We start from the raw sequence: 16,008 nt of genomic DNA, 5'->3' as shown, positions 1-16,008 counted from the left end.
GGTGCTTTAAGTAAATCTATCTGGACTTGTATTCTATCCTATATTAAGGCAGTGCTATGTATTATCATGTAAGCTCATCAATTAAGAACTGTCATTTATATTCTCTAGTCCTGTCAGCCTGCACACAACTTTTTTTTACATGAAATACTGAGCAGAAAACTATATATCCGTAAGCTCTGTGTCTGCCCAGCAGTCCTGCACTGCTTTCAGTTAGTGAAGCACAGGAGACTTAACATATTCGCTTTAAGTGCAAAGTGTTTTATACTATTTGACTAAACTGCAAGTAAAACTATTTTATTGAATATTGTTTTTATGTCATCATTGAGTTGTAATATTTCTGAGTACTTTTCACTTATCCCTTTTTTTCAGAAACCATACTATTGGAAAAATATATTTTATATCATTTGTCTGTTTCCAATGTAAGTATTTTTCATGCAATTGTCAAAAAATAGCATGTGATGTGTGCTCAGAGATCTATGTGTAGTTGCATAGGAAAAGGTGAATGAAAGTCACATTTTAAAGTGTGGATTTTAAGAAAAACATTAAAATAAATTATGATTTTCCATCCACAATGTATTTAAGGTAGACTTAAAGGAAACCTGTCATCAGAAAAAAAACGCTACTAACCTGCAGACTTGGAGTAAATTATTAACCTGCCCGGTGCTTATCCAAGCTCTGCGGGGGAAAAATTAACTTGATTTCTCCCGGCAGCTTTTCATTTCAGTCACGGGGACAGTGGCGCGTGTTTAGTCACCGGCGAAAGCTAAGTCGCCGCTCTGAGAATACAGAGCGGAGGCTGTAACCGTGCCCCTTCCCTGACTGACAGCCGCCCCAATGCAGAGCGAGTGTCAGTCAGGGCTGGGGACGAGGTTACTTCAGCAGCTCTGTATTCTCAGAGCAGTGACTGAACTCGTGTCATGCCGCCCCTGTGACTGGAAGGCAAATGCTGCTGAGGGGAATAAAGTTAATTTGCTCCTCCCAGTGTTAGACTAAGTGTGGGCACTGGTAAGATTAATAAAGCTATTAACCTTAAGATTAACCTCATATCTGTAGGTTAATAGTGTTTTGTCTGGAGACAGATTCCCTTTAAGAGTGCTGTCCACCACTTCACTGATTTATAAATAGCTTGTCATGATCTAAATATAAAAAAATACAGTATACTCCCCAAATGATCCCCCAACGCTCCTCTCATGCTGCAGCACAATTCTATACAAGTTTCTCTCTTTAGGGGGGAGTAGATATGTGACCGTTGAAGCAATCGCATGTGTGTGCAAAGGAAATAGGATTTAGCAAATCTTGATCATGAGAGGAGTGCTGGCAGATTGGTAGGATAGTAACTTGTAGCTAAGCAAAAATTTGTGGTTTTTTAAAGACCATTCTGAGGTTTCTTTTTTATACATAAAAACTGATGGTTTACTCCTTTAAATGATTGTTTATTAGATATGTATCATACCCGACAATTCTATTTTACAATTTTTAATATGCTGGCTATGAAGACATGGGGTCTCCCGTGGGCATTTTACTACTCAGACCACACAGGGTGAGGGTTAAAACAGTGTGGCAATTTTTTATTTAACCACCAAACAGATAATAACATATAGAACAGTCCCTGCAAATACACAAGATGGTGCAAAATTAGAGTCTCACCCTTCCGCTGACTCACCGACTGCAACTCTGAGGCTTCCAAGGCTGACTATCCCCACCAGTGGCACCAGGTTTTGATGGGCACCCACAGGGAGATAGTGATGACAAGCTTAAGAAGCTGACTGTCTAATGAAGCATGTGGTCAGGTGACCGGAGGTCCCAACCTGGTTTCTTCAAGCGTATCCAAGGGTGCCAGGTGACCGGAGGGTCCCAACCTGGCTACCCCAAATGTTTCCATAGGATCAGGTGACAACATGAGCCCAACCTGGCTTCTCCAAGCATATCTATGGGTTCTGTGATAGTCAGTGGATCAGATCTGTATTCCTCCAGCCAGGGCTGTGGTCCCTTAAGCTGGCATCCTGTAGAATCCAAATCTGTGTCCCTCTTGATGGAGCCATGGTGTCCTGTAGATCTGTCACGTAGAGTGTTCCTGGCTGTGGTTTTGTAAAAGACACTCTAATACGGAGGCATATCCTATTTTTATAGTTCATAACAGTCCTTCAAGCCAACATCCACAGGTCAAGGATAAGGGATGATGATATTAACTCGCACTGCTTTAGTATCCACAGCTCATCTCGCAATGTTGACTTGAAAACATTGAAGGACAAAATATAAACACCCAAAAAATACAAGTTCACAAGCTGCATGACCTGGTATAATGTGTTATAATTATAAACATATTAGCAAACATCATGACCCTGCGTCCCTGTCCTCCACAGATAACAAACAATAAGTTGCAACAAATATCAACTCAAGTGTCAACATTCAGACAATATGACAAAATCTCCTGCCCTACTGAAAATAGATGTCTGGATAATTAAAATTAAATACTGTGTCGTCACACTGGCCATTGAAGATTAAGTGAGACATATTTCATTTATTTTATTTTCTTATGTTTATATAACAGAACATCTTAACTATGGCTGCAGCGAAAGCAGGGTATGCTGACCCCAATGACCTTAAATTCGAAGAAATTAAAATCTATGGTCTTCCCAGGGGAACTACACTTGTCACAGTTAAAAAGGATGGTGTCGAACAGAGTGGCTCTCATTCTTTTACATTTGTCAACAAGGTAGGTTAATATTATCACACTTTTAATTTTGCTTTCTAATTTATTTGCTATTATTTAATACATGAATGCTCTATATTAACAAATATTAAAAATTGTGTTAATAATATTACATAATAATATTACATTTGTACATTGCAAGTAATATATTATGTTTCTTATTTCCCACTTTTAGGAGCTCTTGTAATCTGAGCAGGGCATCTCTACTATGGGGCTGTACAGGCTATATAGAGATACTCTAGTCTCAGTATATCTTTCAGATAAATGAGTTTCATATTGCCTATCTTAAAGCCATTGCCCTGCAAATATATTAAACTCAAACTGTTGATCTTTGTCAAAATTCATTACTAAATCTGCTATATTTCTATGTTACTCAAGAAAAGTCATGGAGTTGAATGTTATTTATGGGTATTGTGTTGGTCTTTAGGGAAAATATTCATGAAATCAAATCTGTCTATAGAGTTTTCTAATTTTATGTACATGTATAGTTAGAGGGTCATTATAACCCACTGCAACCACAAACAAAAGCCTGTAGTAACATCAAACAGAAAGGCAGAATATTTTTTATTCTGGACAAGAGGAGAGAAAGGGGAGAGAGAGAAAAAGAGAACAGAGAGTGAAAAGAGAGAAGAGAGTACAGAGAGGCAGAAATAGAGAATAGAAAGTACAGAGAGAGAAAGATAGAAGACAAAGTACAGAGAGAGAAAGATAGAAGACAAAGTACAGAGAGAGAAAGATAGAAGACAAAGTACAGAGAGAGAAGAGAAAGTACAGAGAGAGAAGAGAAAGTACAGAGAGAGAGAAATATAGAAGAGAAAGTACAGAGAGAGCAGACAAAGTACAGAGAGAGAAGAGAAAGTACAGAGAGAGAGAAAGATTTAAAAGAAAGTACAAAGAGAGGACAAAGTACAGAGAGAAGAGAAAGCACAGAGAGAGAAAGAGAGAGGGGAAGTACAAAGAGAAGACAAAGTACAGAGAGAAGAGAAAGTACAGAGAGAAAGAAAGAAAGAAAGAAAGAAAGAAAGAAAGAAAAGAGAAATAAGAAAGATAAAGTGAAAGAAAGAGTAGGGAGAGAGAGTGAAGAGAGAATGAAAAGAGAGGGAAGTGAGAATGAAAAGAGAGAGAAGAGAGAGTGGGAAGAGAGAGTACAGAGATAGAGAGAAAAGATAGAGAGAAAGGATAGAGAGTAAAGAGAAAGAAGTGAAATTACAGAGAGAGAGAAAGACAGAAGAGAGAGGAGAGAAAGAAAGTAGAGAATAGAAAGACAGGAGGCACAAGAGAGAAAAGAGAGAGAAAAGAATGGGGAAAAAGAGAGAAACTAAACTTTTATACTGCAATATTCATCAACACTAGTGGCATTTTCAATCCCTCTGGTGAAAGAAATGTGGGCTCTGACTTCAAACACTATGCTGGCCTCTATTTTTATACTGGCTGTGATAGTCCTGCCTGATTGGCTGTGAGGCATTGTGGGAAAACATGCGTGGTCATGCCTGTCATCATTAGCCCATCCCTATGACTCTTTGGCAGTGTGTGAAATGGCGCCCTTCACCTTTTTGGGGGCGGATTCACATGAATCGAATAGGAAACTGTTCATATTCACAGGAACCTGCAAACTTTAGGAAATTTAACTCAAATTCTATTCACTGTGAATCAATCCAATCACCTCTAGTCTTCACCTAACTTTTTGTTTCAATTAGGTTTTGTGTTTTGTTTTAGGTCTTACATATAACAGGTCTACAGCTAAGACTTGGAGACTCTTTCACTGTAGAATGGAATCAATTGGGTTCTGCAGAGACTGCCGAATCTGAGAGGTTTGATTGTCATCCCGGACTTGATGCTAGTGAATCCAAATGTATCAACCTTGGCTGCATCTGGGAGGTTTGTGAAACTATAGAATGAAATAAAGCTTTTGGACATAATGCAGGGAGTAAAATACAATAAGCATAAAGTGAGTTTTTAATGTCGTTGATAACATACCATGGAAATAATATAGTATATAATATTTCCAAACAAATGTTCTTTTAAATAATAGTCACTTAAATCTTAATAATAATCATTAATTACAATAAGTGTAGTATTTACAGTAGATACCTCTAATAATAATTATTATTATTAATTAATATAAATATGAATGTAAACACACCGAGTGTTATACCGAGTGTGGAGAAAAAACCTCTGGGGGGAAACATGTCACCCCTAATTGCATTTACAGTGCATTTTACATCCTGTAAACATTGTCACTTCTGCTCATAATCAACTGCATGATGACACATTAGAATCAACACATCACATGCTATAAATACCCACATAATCACAAATAACAGTCGTCTTGCATAAACAGTTGTGCAAGGAAAATCACACTAGGGAAGATTTTCAGCATTGATGCCTGAACTGTTCCTGCTCGGGGCATGAAGCCTAGAGAACTGCATAAGCTATCGTTTAGGTTTCCACACATTTTGTTTAAAGAATAGTGCCATGTTTTATATTTCTAGTCAGATATTTCCAGCACTTGTTTGATATAATGTGGAAAGTGTTTTTTGTACATGAGTGTTTTATGTCACTTAAATTTCATAAATTAGGGCTCCTGTTAAAAAAAAATAGAGTCAATCTAGTTAGTTCAGGCATAAACAATCTAATGCAACAATTAGATTCATTTTGGGACAAAATTTAAACTTCAAAATGTAAAACTTACAAATTTACATAAAAATATATGCCATAGTCATTTGTTTTCATCAGCTCTTATGAATGTTAACTTACCTGTCAGAAGAAAGGCAAAAAAACTCGAGTACAGTGGGGAAAATAAGTATTTGATACACTTCTGATTTTACAAGTTTTCCCACCTACACAGAATGGAGAGGCCTGTAATTTTTATCGTAGGTACACTTCAACTGTGAGAGACAGAATCTTAAAAAAAAAATCCAGAAAATCATATTATATGATTTTTACAAAATTAATTTGCATTTTATTGCATGAAATAAGTGTATGATACAATAGAAAAACAGAACTTAATAATTGGTACAGAAACCTTTGTTTGCAATTACAGAGCTCAGACAATAACTGTAGTTCTTGACCATGTATACAAACACTGCAGCAGAGATTTTCTCCAGATTTTTCAGGTTTTGGGGTTGTCGCTGGGCAACATTAAGTTTCAGCTCTATCCAAAGATTTTCTATCAAGTTCAGGACTTGGGACCGGCTGAGCCACTCCAGGACCTTGAAATGCTTCTTATGGAGCCACTCATTAGTTGATCTGGCTGTGTGTTTTTGGGTCATAGTCATGCTGGAAGACAAAGCTACGACCCATCTTCAATGCATTTACTAAGGGAAGGAGGTTGTTGGCCAAAATCTCAGTATAAGATAAGATAAGATAAGATATACTTTATTTATCCCGGAGGAAATTGCGGTATCACAGCAGCAGAACACAGATCTTGAACATGACACATATGATAACATAACATTTGGAATGCTTTACCATCCATCCTCCCTTCAATACAGTGCAGTCGTCCTGTCCTCTTTGCAGAAAAGCACCCCGAAAGTATGATGTTTCCCTCACCATGTTTCACGATTGGTACCGTTCTCTTGGGGTTGTACTCATCCTTCTTCTTCCTCCAAACACGGCGAATGGAGTGGATACCAAAATGTTTTATTTTGGTCTCATCTGACCACATGACCTTCTCTGAATCATTCAGATGGTCATTGATGAACTTCAAACAGGCCTGGACATGTGGTGGCATGAGCAGGGGGACCTAGATTTTAATCCATGATGGCATAGTTTGCTTCGGTAATATTTGAGACTGTGGTCCAAGCTCTCTTCATGTGTTTGAACTGGTCCTCCCATGTAGTTTTGGACTGATTACTGACCTTTCTCAGAATCATCCTTACCCACAAGGCAATATCTTGCATGGAGCCCCAGACTGAGGAAAATTGACAGTCATCTTGTGCTTCTTCCATTTTCTATTAATTGTTCCAACTGTTGACGCCTTCTCAACAAACTGCTTGCCTCTTGTCCTGTAACTTATCCCAGCCTTGTGCAGGTCAACCATTTTGTCCCTGGTGTCCTTAGACAGCTCTTTGGTCTTGGCCATGGTGGAGTGTGATTGATTGAGTGTGTGGACCGGCTTTTATACAGGTAATGAGTTCAAACAGGTGCAGTTAATACACTTAATGAGTGCAGACTAGGAGGGCTTCTTAATGAAAAACTAACAGGTGTGTGACAGCCAAAATTCTTGCTGGTTGGTAGGTGATAAAATACTTATTTCATGCAATAAAATGCAATTTAATTATTTAAAAATTGTACAATGTGATTTTCTGTGAGTTTTTGATTTGAGACAAATTCATCAAGTTATTTGGGCCTTTTTTCAAGTAGCCTTTTGTGATTCAGCAAGTTCCTTTATTTTTATATCAATATGACTTTTCCAGATGATTTATACAGACATTTTAATAACAAAAAGTAGCAAAATTTGGCACACCTGCACACCATTTGTTCCCCTCCACCAAGAATGGTTATGTTTATGCAAGTTATTTTTGCGCATTTTTGTGGCATTTTGAGATGCAAAATTTACAAAACCAGTTAAAGAAATAAAAAAAGACAATTTTGTGCTTTGTTCAAAATTCATGAATCATGTACGCCAGTTTGATGTATTCTATAGGGACTAATGTTGAGCCACCCCCGTAGTGTTCGAGTTCGGTTCGGTTCGTCGAACACCCGTATGTTCGCCGAACTGTTCGTCGAACACCTTCGAACACCGTTAAAACCAATGGCAGGCAAACAAAAACACATAGAAACACATAGAAAACACCTTCAAAGGTGTCCAAAAGCTGACAAACTGCTCAGAAGACACAACTAACACATAGAAAAGTGACAAGTACATATAGTCATGCGAAAAGAAAAGAGGTGGAGGAGTAAAAGGAGGGGGAGACACAGATATAGGCATGTCATGCACTTCTAAAACCAAAAAAGTGCAAAGCCGACACAGCCAGTCTGTTCCTGCCCGTGCGACCTCCGTGTCGCCGGCTTTGTGCCAGAGCTGCGGTGTACCCTGACGGCCAGCCCCCCTCTCCCAATACTGGTGCCTGTCCGCTGGTGGGTCGAGCGAGACCCCCTGTGGTGGAGGCAGGTCTAAGCTTTTTAATTTAAATTGTCTCTCAAATTTGAATGAATGCACTTTAAATCCCTTTACAAGGATCTATTGGAGGGCAATTCTCATGCCAGCAGCCGCGTAATTCCAGCTTCAGTAGCGTCCACTAAAGCTGCTGCAGTTAGAAAGCTATTATAAGGATCGAACTTGGCGGTCCACCGCAAGGCGTCCTACCGCCAGTCCCAGCCCCTGTGCCTTGGGGTGCCTCCTGATGCTCTTCACTGAGTTTCCCGGGGTCCCAAAGCATTTCCTTTGAAAAAATTAAGTGTCCAAACAACAGGTGGTGTAGCTTGTTTAACAGCTGGGATAATCCGCTGACTAGCAGACACTGCTACTAGGCACAAAGTATTTCCTGGGCTAGATGCAGTTAAAAATGTATAATTAGATACTCTCGTTGGATGCTGAGAAAGCATTCCATAGAGTCTCCTGGCACGCCATATTTTATTCTCTTTAAGAGCTTGAGGTAGGGGTCTAGGGGACCCTTTGATAGCCAAAATCACGGCCCTGTATCGCAATACGTCACCTAGGCTGAAGATAAATGGAACTGTAGCACCCCGAGGGCTCGGTTGCTACAGAGGTATTGCACCTCACCCAGAGGTGTGATATCTCACTCTCAGGTAAGGATGGAGTGAGGATCAGGATCCCGACACCTGCATGCATTACACCACATTGCCGTGGGGCAGGGCGACCAATATGCCCTTGAGATGGGCACGACAGTCCCTGTCCGTGGCTGGAGTGGGGGGAGGGAACACCGAGGAAGGAGAACCCTGTAGTGCAGAAGCAGGGAGGAAGCAGTTCCTGGGTGCATTGAGAAGGGAGTATAAAAGGTGGGCACCATCTTAGTTTAGTGCAGAGAAGTCTGAGCAGAAGTGACAAGGAGCAGGGGCTCTGCATGACCTCTGCTCCGGAGGCGGGCCTAGTAACAGAGGCCCAGGCTTGGAAGAGGGAGAAGGAAGGAAGAGGAGCAGAGAAGGCTCCAGGAATGAGGAACGAAGAGGATCCCAGGGGTGCGGACGGGCGAGTCGCCACTGCACGCCCGAATCCACCTGCGTGGAGGGATCAGGCCAAAGGGGGAGACCGGTCCCCGAACTAGTGGAGGCGGGAAACGACCCTCAGCTAGAAACCGGAGGCTGTGACATTTTATGTGGCGCAGGCCCTCGCTACACCCGCTAGGAAGGCACCACATAGGGTCAGGGAAACTGGCGCCAAGTTTACCAAGAGGAGGCCTGAGGCAGCCGGACAGAAGCGTTGGTAAGAAAGGCCAGACAAAAGACACACAAAGGGGGTCCTGTGAAGTGCTCCAAAGTTATCTGGGAGTTGTCTGAGCCCCTCATCTGGTGAGCACAGTACGACGTGGGCAGCCGTTACCTGCAGAAGTGGTCTGGATAATAAGAACTGTGAGTATAGGCCCTGGACTGCATCACTGACTCCGTGTCGTTACTGCTGCTGCCCTGCACCATCACCCCCATCCTCCGCATACACTGCCCTGAGGCTATACTCCTCCCGTGAGCTTTTGGTGAGTTTTCAATGTTACAGATTTTTTGCAGCATTTCAACAGTAATTACTTAATTATGTTACTTGCATTTCTTTTTTTCACATTTTTGACTCTGTGGTTTTGTTTCTTTATGACATGTCATCTTAAATAAAGTTGCTTTATTTTTGATACTTCCTGGTATTTTGCTTTGAGAAAACTTTATTGATATGGTCATCTGTGGATTACATTCAATTTTAGTGCATTTCCTCAATGGAAATGCACTAAAAATGCATATGCATTTTTTACTTGCAGATTTCATGCATCTAATGCAATTCTATAAGGAAAATAAACACATAAAACTCATTACTTGCAAGAGTAATTGAAACGTTGAGGATTTGAAACATGTACTGCAGGTCAATTTACACTGAGTAAAATAGGAGCACAGTGGGCATGAGATTTCTATAAATCCCATCCACTTTGCTGGAACTATTAGACGATAAGTTTGTGATGCATCAAAAATATGCAGCATCAAAAACTCACCAAAATTTCATCATGGGCACACAGTCCAAGAATGCTATTTGTGTAAATCCAGCCTTACAATCACTACATAAGTCAAGCAGTTGTCTTCCTGCTTTTCCTTAATTCTAAAGTCTTATATTTTTTGGAAGCTTTCTGTGAACATTTCCTCTTTATTACAGGCATCCAGTACAGAGGGCATTCCATATTGCTATTATCCAGATGATTATGGCTATGTTGTTGATGGTGATGAAGTGACTACTGATAACGGCATGATTGTAAATATCACCTTGCCTGCTGGAAGAGCACAACGATATACAAGCTCCAAAAGAATCACAAAACTTACTGTTGAAGCTACATTTCATGAAAATCACATGCTTCAGTTTAAGGTAATTTATACTGAATTGTGTCTAAATAATTGAAATGTTAATTTGTGAATTTATGCTCCTTTTGGGTAGGACGAACTCTTTTAAAAATAAAATCACAATGGCAGTAATGAGAATCGACGTTGGCTCATTTAAAGGGGTTGTCTACTAATCGGACAAGCCCCTTCTCTATCACTATTTTCCCCTATGAAAAATAATAACAACCTATGCACACCTCTTGTGCCATCCACATTCCAGTGATGTTGGCACCTAGTCAACCGAGGTTTACATGATGTTGTTATGTTAGAAGAACCATGAAGTCATTCAGCAAACACTTCACAATCACTTATTTCAGAAGAAACTATCATATTGGAGTAGTGAGACCTGTGTCTGCTGTCGAACTTACTCCTGATATCAGGTTCACCTGAAGGAAGTGACAGTGAAGATGCTACTTATTGGCTGCAAGGAAACCCATTGCCTTCATTGATGGAACAATGCCGACACTGGAGGTAAATACAATCTACTTGTATTTTATACCGTTGAATTTAGAGATTGAGCAGGGGTTGTTCGAGTAGTGGACAACTCTTTTAAGGTATTTTTATAAGTGGAATATTTAGGCTCTGTGCACACAGAGTTTTTCAGAACAGAAATGTAAAGTTTTTGAGGAACATTGAGTTTTTGAGCTGGATTTGGAGAGCTTCAGCTTAGTTTCTGCTCTATAAGCTTATTGAAAAACGTTGTGTGCACATAACCTTAGGGTGTGTGCACTTAGCATCATTTAGACCCGGATGCAGTCACCGAGTTTTCCCGGGCAAAGAAGCTTGATGAAAATCTCAGCGGTCACTGACCACCAGCAGATTCACCACCAGCTTTCACTCTTGTTAAGTATAGGGAGCAAGCAGCTTCCCAATAGAAGCCGCCCAAAGAATGAGCATTTCGCTTCTTTTAACTGCTTCAAGGTTTATGAACCCTGAAGTGAATAAAAGAAGGGACATAAGACGGAACAGCTATGTCATTTTAATGTTGTGGTGCACTATGTTAATTTTATAGGGTGATTCCTGGTGCTTTTACAGTCTGAAAAAGACACCATGTGTACATACCCTTACATTGGAATTAAAAAATTCTTTTGAAATAAGTAACAATCCCGTTCAAATGCTGGAAACAAATCTTCAGTTGCAGAAGATGTGGTTCTTTGTTCCTGCCTTTTTTCTGTTATGTCTCCTTACCATTCTTCAGATTTCCTATTTGACCAGCGATGTCACTACCCGATTCTCAATAAAACATTTATAGGAATATATATCTCATAGGGCTGTACAGAGAGATTGACTTCTGTTTCACACAGAAGTTGCTGTCATATATTACGAGTCAGATAAACTAATGAGAGACACAATGATTTCTGCAGCCAGTTACTGTCTTATTTCTTCCAGCCTGCTGCATGTCATGCTGGCAAAGGGACTGATATATTCCACAACATGCAGGCTCCTCTCTCCCTCCAGACACTGATCAGCAGATTTCCTTCTATTAGTTTATCATACTGTGCATTGCTTGCCTTGTTTCTTGTGGGATTAGTTGCATTTTTTTAATTTTAATAAATTGACAGAAAATCAATTACATTTTGCCTTTGGAAAAGCTTAATAGATATATATGCCTGTAGCTGGCCTGGGGGCTTTTGATAACTCTGCCAGATGCTTTGCCAATCATGTTTCTAGGAGGCAGATGGGTTGAGCATAATCCTATAACCATCCATATACAGAATTCTATATATGCATGTTCAGATCGGTTACTGATATGGATAGCACAGGATTAACTCCTGTTCCAGTGCCATCCACCGGGTATATCCTTACGACCTATTGTAGTCATTAGTCTGTAGTTAGACACCAAGGTTGTGATAGAAAATCAAAGGTGATTTTCATATAAAGGCCACGGCCCCATTATTAGTATTTGGTCAATATTCGGTCAGTATTTTTTCCCAGTAACAGAAGCCAAAACCAGGAGTGGGTTATAAATGCAGAATTGGTAACTTGTTTCTAGAATACCTTTTCTCTGATTGTTCCTCACCTGGTTTTGGCTCCCATTCCTGAGAAAAAATGCTGACTGAATACTGACCAAATACTGATACTGGGGCCGTGGCCTAAATGTCTATCTATTTAATTTAATAATCTAATCACTTTTCTACTATGCTTCAATTAAAAATTCCCTGTTCCATCTCTACTTTAACGTCATGACTACTTTTTTTTTAACTTGTGATGTTTCATTTGGGAATCTCCAGTGCATGCTGGGATACTTAAACGGGACGTCATCAGGAAGCAAGGGCTGCAGTCACTGCCACAGCTGCTGCCCCCTATCCTGAAAGAAAGGGCCATCAGTGACATCAATTTTAGGGGCTGGGTTAGTTACTGAGCAGGTGGCAGTTGCCAATTCCAATCCATGCTCACTATGCATTGTTTGCTCAATGTTCCTTTGAATGCCCTCTAACATTGCACTCTGTAACCAGCTCTAAAGCGAAGCGACAAGCCGACAAGAAAGGGTACTGTCATTGCACATTGAAAAGTAGAGAACAAGGCAAGCAGGGAGAACAGAGACCAACCCAGCCCCCGAAAAAGATTGCACCACCCTGGAATGGAATGTTACCAAAGACGTCTGAACTGAAGACTGGTCTGGTTTCCCTGCTTTCCATATTCTCTACTTTTCATTGCACACTGACAGTTCGCTCTCTTGCCCATTTGTTACTTCTTCTTAAAGCTGGTGAGGAAGCACAATGTCAGTGCACATTAAAAAATATAGAACAGGGTGCACATGCTAAAGATGCATCTGAATTCCCTTTGAGATAAGGGATTAATATGTCACTTTAATATCTTAATAACCAGGACTAGTGGGGTAATTAGAGCCATATGGGCCCTGGGACAAAATTTGAACCTGGATTTTCCCTCACCAGCATGTTGCTATAGCGTTGATGGAGTCTGTGTTAGCTGTTCATAATACAAATTCAGTATGCATATCTGACAAAAAAACACAGCAGTAAAATCATTTTTGAAAAAATACTTATATATAATAGTCAGGCAATTACCCAATAATAGATATTATCCCCATACTATTACTAAACAAAGTCCACTATAATAGGACCAATGCACCGATATTACCACATACAAGAGACAAATACCACTACACCATGACCATATATTACCAACAAATAATCTAATAATATTTTTAACTTCTATAGCCCCAACATATTATGCGGAACCTTACAGTTCAGAAGGGAAATAGTGATTAAATAATACCAATACCACCTTACTCACTCTTAATAAAAAAAATCACTGTTCTAGCACTACATCCATACAATGATCATATAGTGAATGGTATTTATAGTACAGATAACTCTAGATACAAACCAGAGATGTCTCCAATTGAAGTCATTCATTTTAATTTTCTACTTCATCAGGCTCAGTTCGTGATGGCTTCTTCCAACCATGCTTCGTCTCTGCAAAATGTTGCAAAATGGAATGCACAAATATACATGGCTAAGTGCTTCTAGAGCACCCTACTAACATTTTCCCCTAATTCTACTGTAACAGTACCACCTTTTTGTACCTCAGTACCAGTATCCTTAAAAATAAAATATAGTGTCTCCCCTGTGACTCCCCCATAAAATAACAATGCTTACGTCCTTTCTGAGCAAAAATACAGTAGAATTTCCCATATTGTGGCATCTATACAGTAATATTGTCCAGCTATGATGCCCTGATAAATGATACTGTCCCTCATTATGGCCTTGATATAGTAGTATTTTGGGGCCCTCATACATTAATAATGTTCCCCTACGTGGTAGCATACATAGTAATGTCCCCTTGTATGGCTCTCATATATTAATAAGGTTCTTCTATGTGACACTTATTTATTAAAAATATCACCCTACGTCACCCCCATACATTAATAATGTCCATATGTGACTCTGTAGTATACTGCTGCACGACCAGCCCTACCCTCACCTACTGTATCCACACCTATCACTTGTAGATTGTGAGCCCTCGCGGGCTGGGTCCTCCTGTTCCAGTCGCCGTCACGTTTTGTAAAAGATCTTTGTAATAGTTCATGTATGTATACCACTTTTTCACATGTAAATCGCCATGGAATAAATGGCGCTATAATAATAAATAATAATAGTATATACAGTAGAAACCACAGCACTCTAGAAGTGATAGAGTAACTGTAAAGAAGATTTGCTAGACACTGCCCATGAACCAGGTCCAGGTAGAACCTAAATGGTGACTGACACAAGTATATTGGAAATTACCATTTGCTGATTTGTAAATAAAAGTCTTCTTTAATTGCATCATATCTAGAGTGCCCCGGTTTCTATCGTATGTAGCCAAAGATTCACCTGGGTATAGGAAGAACTTGTGTTCAGCGATATCCAGCTGATTGTACTGTATATTGTGGTACTGCAGATTACTTAAACTATGCTTAATGTATTTTCAGATATTTCTGAAACCTTTATGTTGGTGCTTGAAAGCTGACTCTCTCACCAATGTTTACTCTTCATAGATCTTTGATCCCAACGACAAAAGATATGAAGTTCCAATACCTCTGAATAAACCAAGCCAACCAAGTAGCACAGCGAATGATCGTTTATATGATTTTGTTCTTCTTAAGGGTAGGCCGTTTGGACTTCGTGTTATCCGTAGAAGCAATGGCGCTGTTATGTAAGTTAAAGCTACCATCAAGAAAGTTATCTATTAAATTTTATCTAATATTTTAATAACATTTGTCAAAAGACGCCTACATTTCTTGAATAGCCTTGCCTCAAAGTGGTTGCCAACTTCCAAAAACCGTTTTAAAAAGGTGACATAAATGGTTATAAAATAATAATATGAGTAGTGATGAGCGAGTATGTTCGGTTAACCCTTTTGGCGAGTATGCTCGGGTGAGTACCGAGTATCTTCAGCATACTCAGTGATATGTTTGAATCGCTCCCGTGTGCATGATTTGTGAGTGTTTGACAGCTTTAATACATGTGAGGAAAGCTTGTTTCTTTCACATTCCTCACATGTATTAAAGCTGTCAAACAGTCGCAAATCATGAACATGAGAGTGATTCAAACATATCACCGAGTACCCTGATTATACTTGGTTCTTTCTCGAGTATACTCGCCGAAAGGGTTAACCGAACATACTCGCTCATCACTAAATATGAGGCATGTTCACCAGCTCAAATGCATTCCTCTTCAAGAGCAATCTATTGTGTCCCATTCTTTGGTCAACTGCAGTTGACTTAAACGGTCTAGCCACTGAACCGTGATTTTATCAGCTGTGCATGGAATGATGCCACATGACATAACTTCTTAGCAGTCTGCATTGGAGCAAGTAGGATTAGAGCAGATATGCCACATTTTATTAGTTTAAAATCATACCTGCCATTCAAAATATTTTCTTTTAGATGTGAGAGAACTGCTCTTGAATTGTTTATTTATAGTCACTAGGTCAATGAAGATATTATGCATGTTTTTGTGGCAACTCAGTATAGAAACTACACTGCACTACTATATAGATAGGTGGCTAATGTGAGCTGATTGTTAATTGGCAAGATTGGACAACACATTATATACATTTTCTTGAGGATATAGTAAATGAAAAAAATATGTTGTGTAACCAGCAGATGTTGCTAATAGTGATGAGCGGATGCATCAGCGGAGGATCGAGTTTGAGTCTAATTATCTCAGTTTTGCAGTTTCATGGGAAATACTGTAGAACATTTTGAGATTTAATTTACAGTGTCCTAAAAAATCCTTGCTCAGCACCATTTTCCA

At 39.6% G+C, this 16,008-nt stretch overlaps 1 protein-coding gene across 1 annotated transcript in view; it reads left to right on the top strand.

The window, feature by feature from the left end:
• Positions 1 to 16,008, top strand: part of SI (sucrase-isomaltase) — a 414,470-nt gene that overhangs the window by 228,102 nt on the left and 170,360 nt on the right. Inside the window, exons 24-28 of the mRNA XM_073674817.1 lie at positions 370 to 419; positions 2,552 to 2,716; positions 4,430 to 4,591; positions 10,023 to 10,229; positions 14,748 to 14,905. Coding sequence (XP_073530918.1) covers positions 370 to 419; positions 2,552 to 2,716; positions 4,430 to 4,591; positions 10,023 to 10,229; positions 14,748 to 14,905 — 742 coding nt within the window. The remainder of the gene's footprint in view (positions 1 to 369; positions 420 to 2,551; positions 2,717 to 4,429; positions 4,592 to 10,022; positions 10,230 to 14,747; positions 14,906 to 16,008) is intronic.

This window comes from Phyllobates terribilis, unplaced genomic scaffold (genome assembly GCF_046119375.1).
Source record: "Phyllobates terribilis strain yellow unplaced genomic scaffold, ASM4611937v1 Scaffold_3__8_contigs__length_932513732, whole genome shotgun sequence".
NCBI lineage: Eukaryota > Metazoa > Chordata > Amphibia > Anura > Dendrobatidae > Phyllobates > Phyllobates terribilis.
Note: the sequence above shows the minus strand (reverse complement) of the source record. Positions and strands in the feature narration are given on the sequence as shown.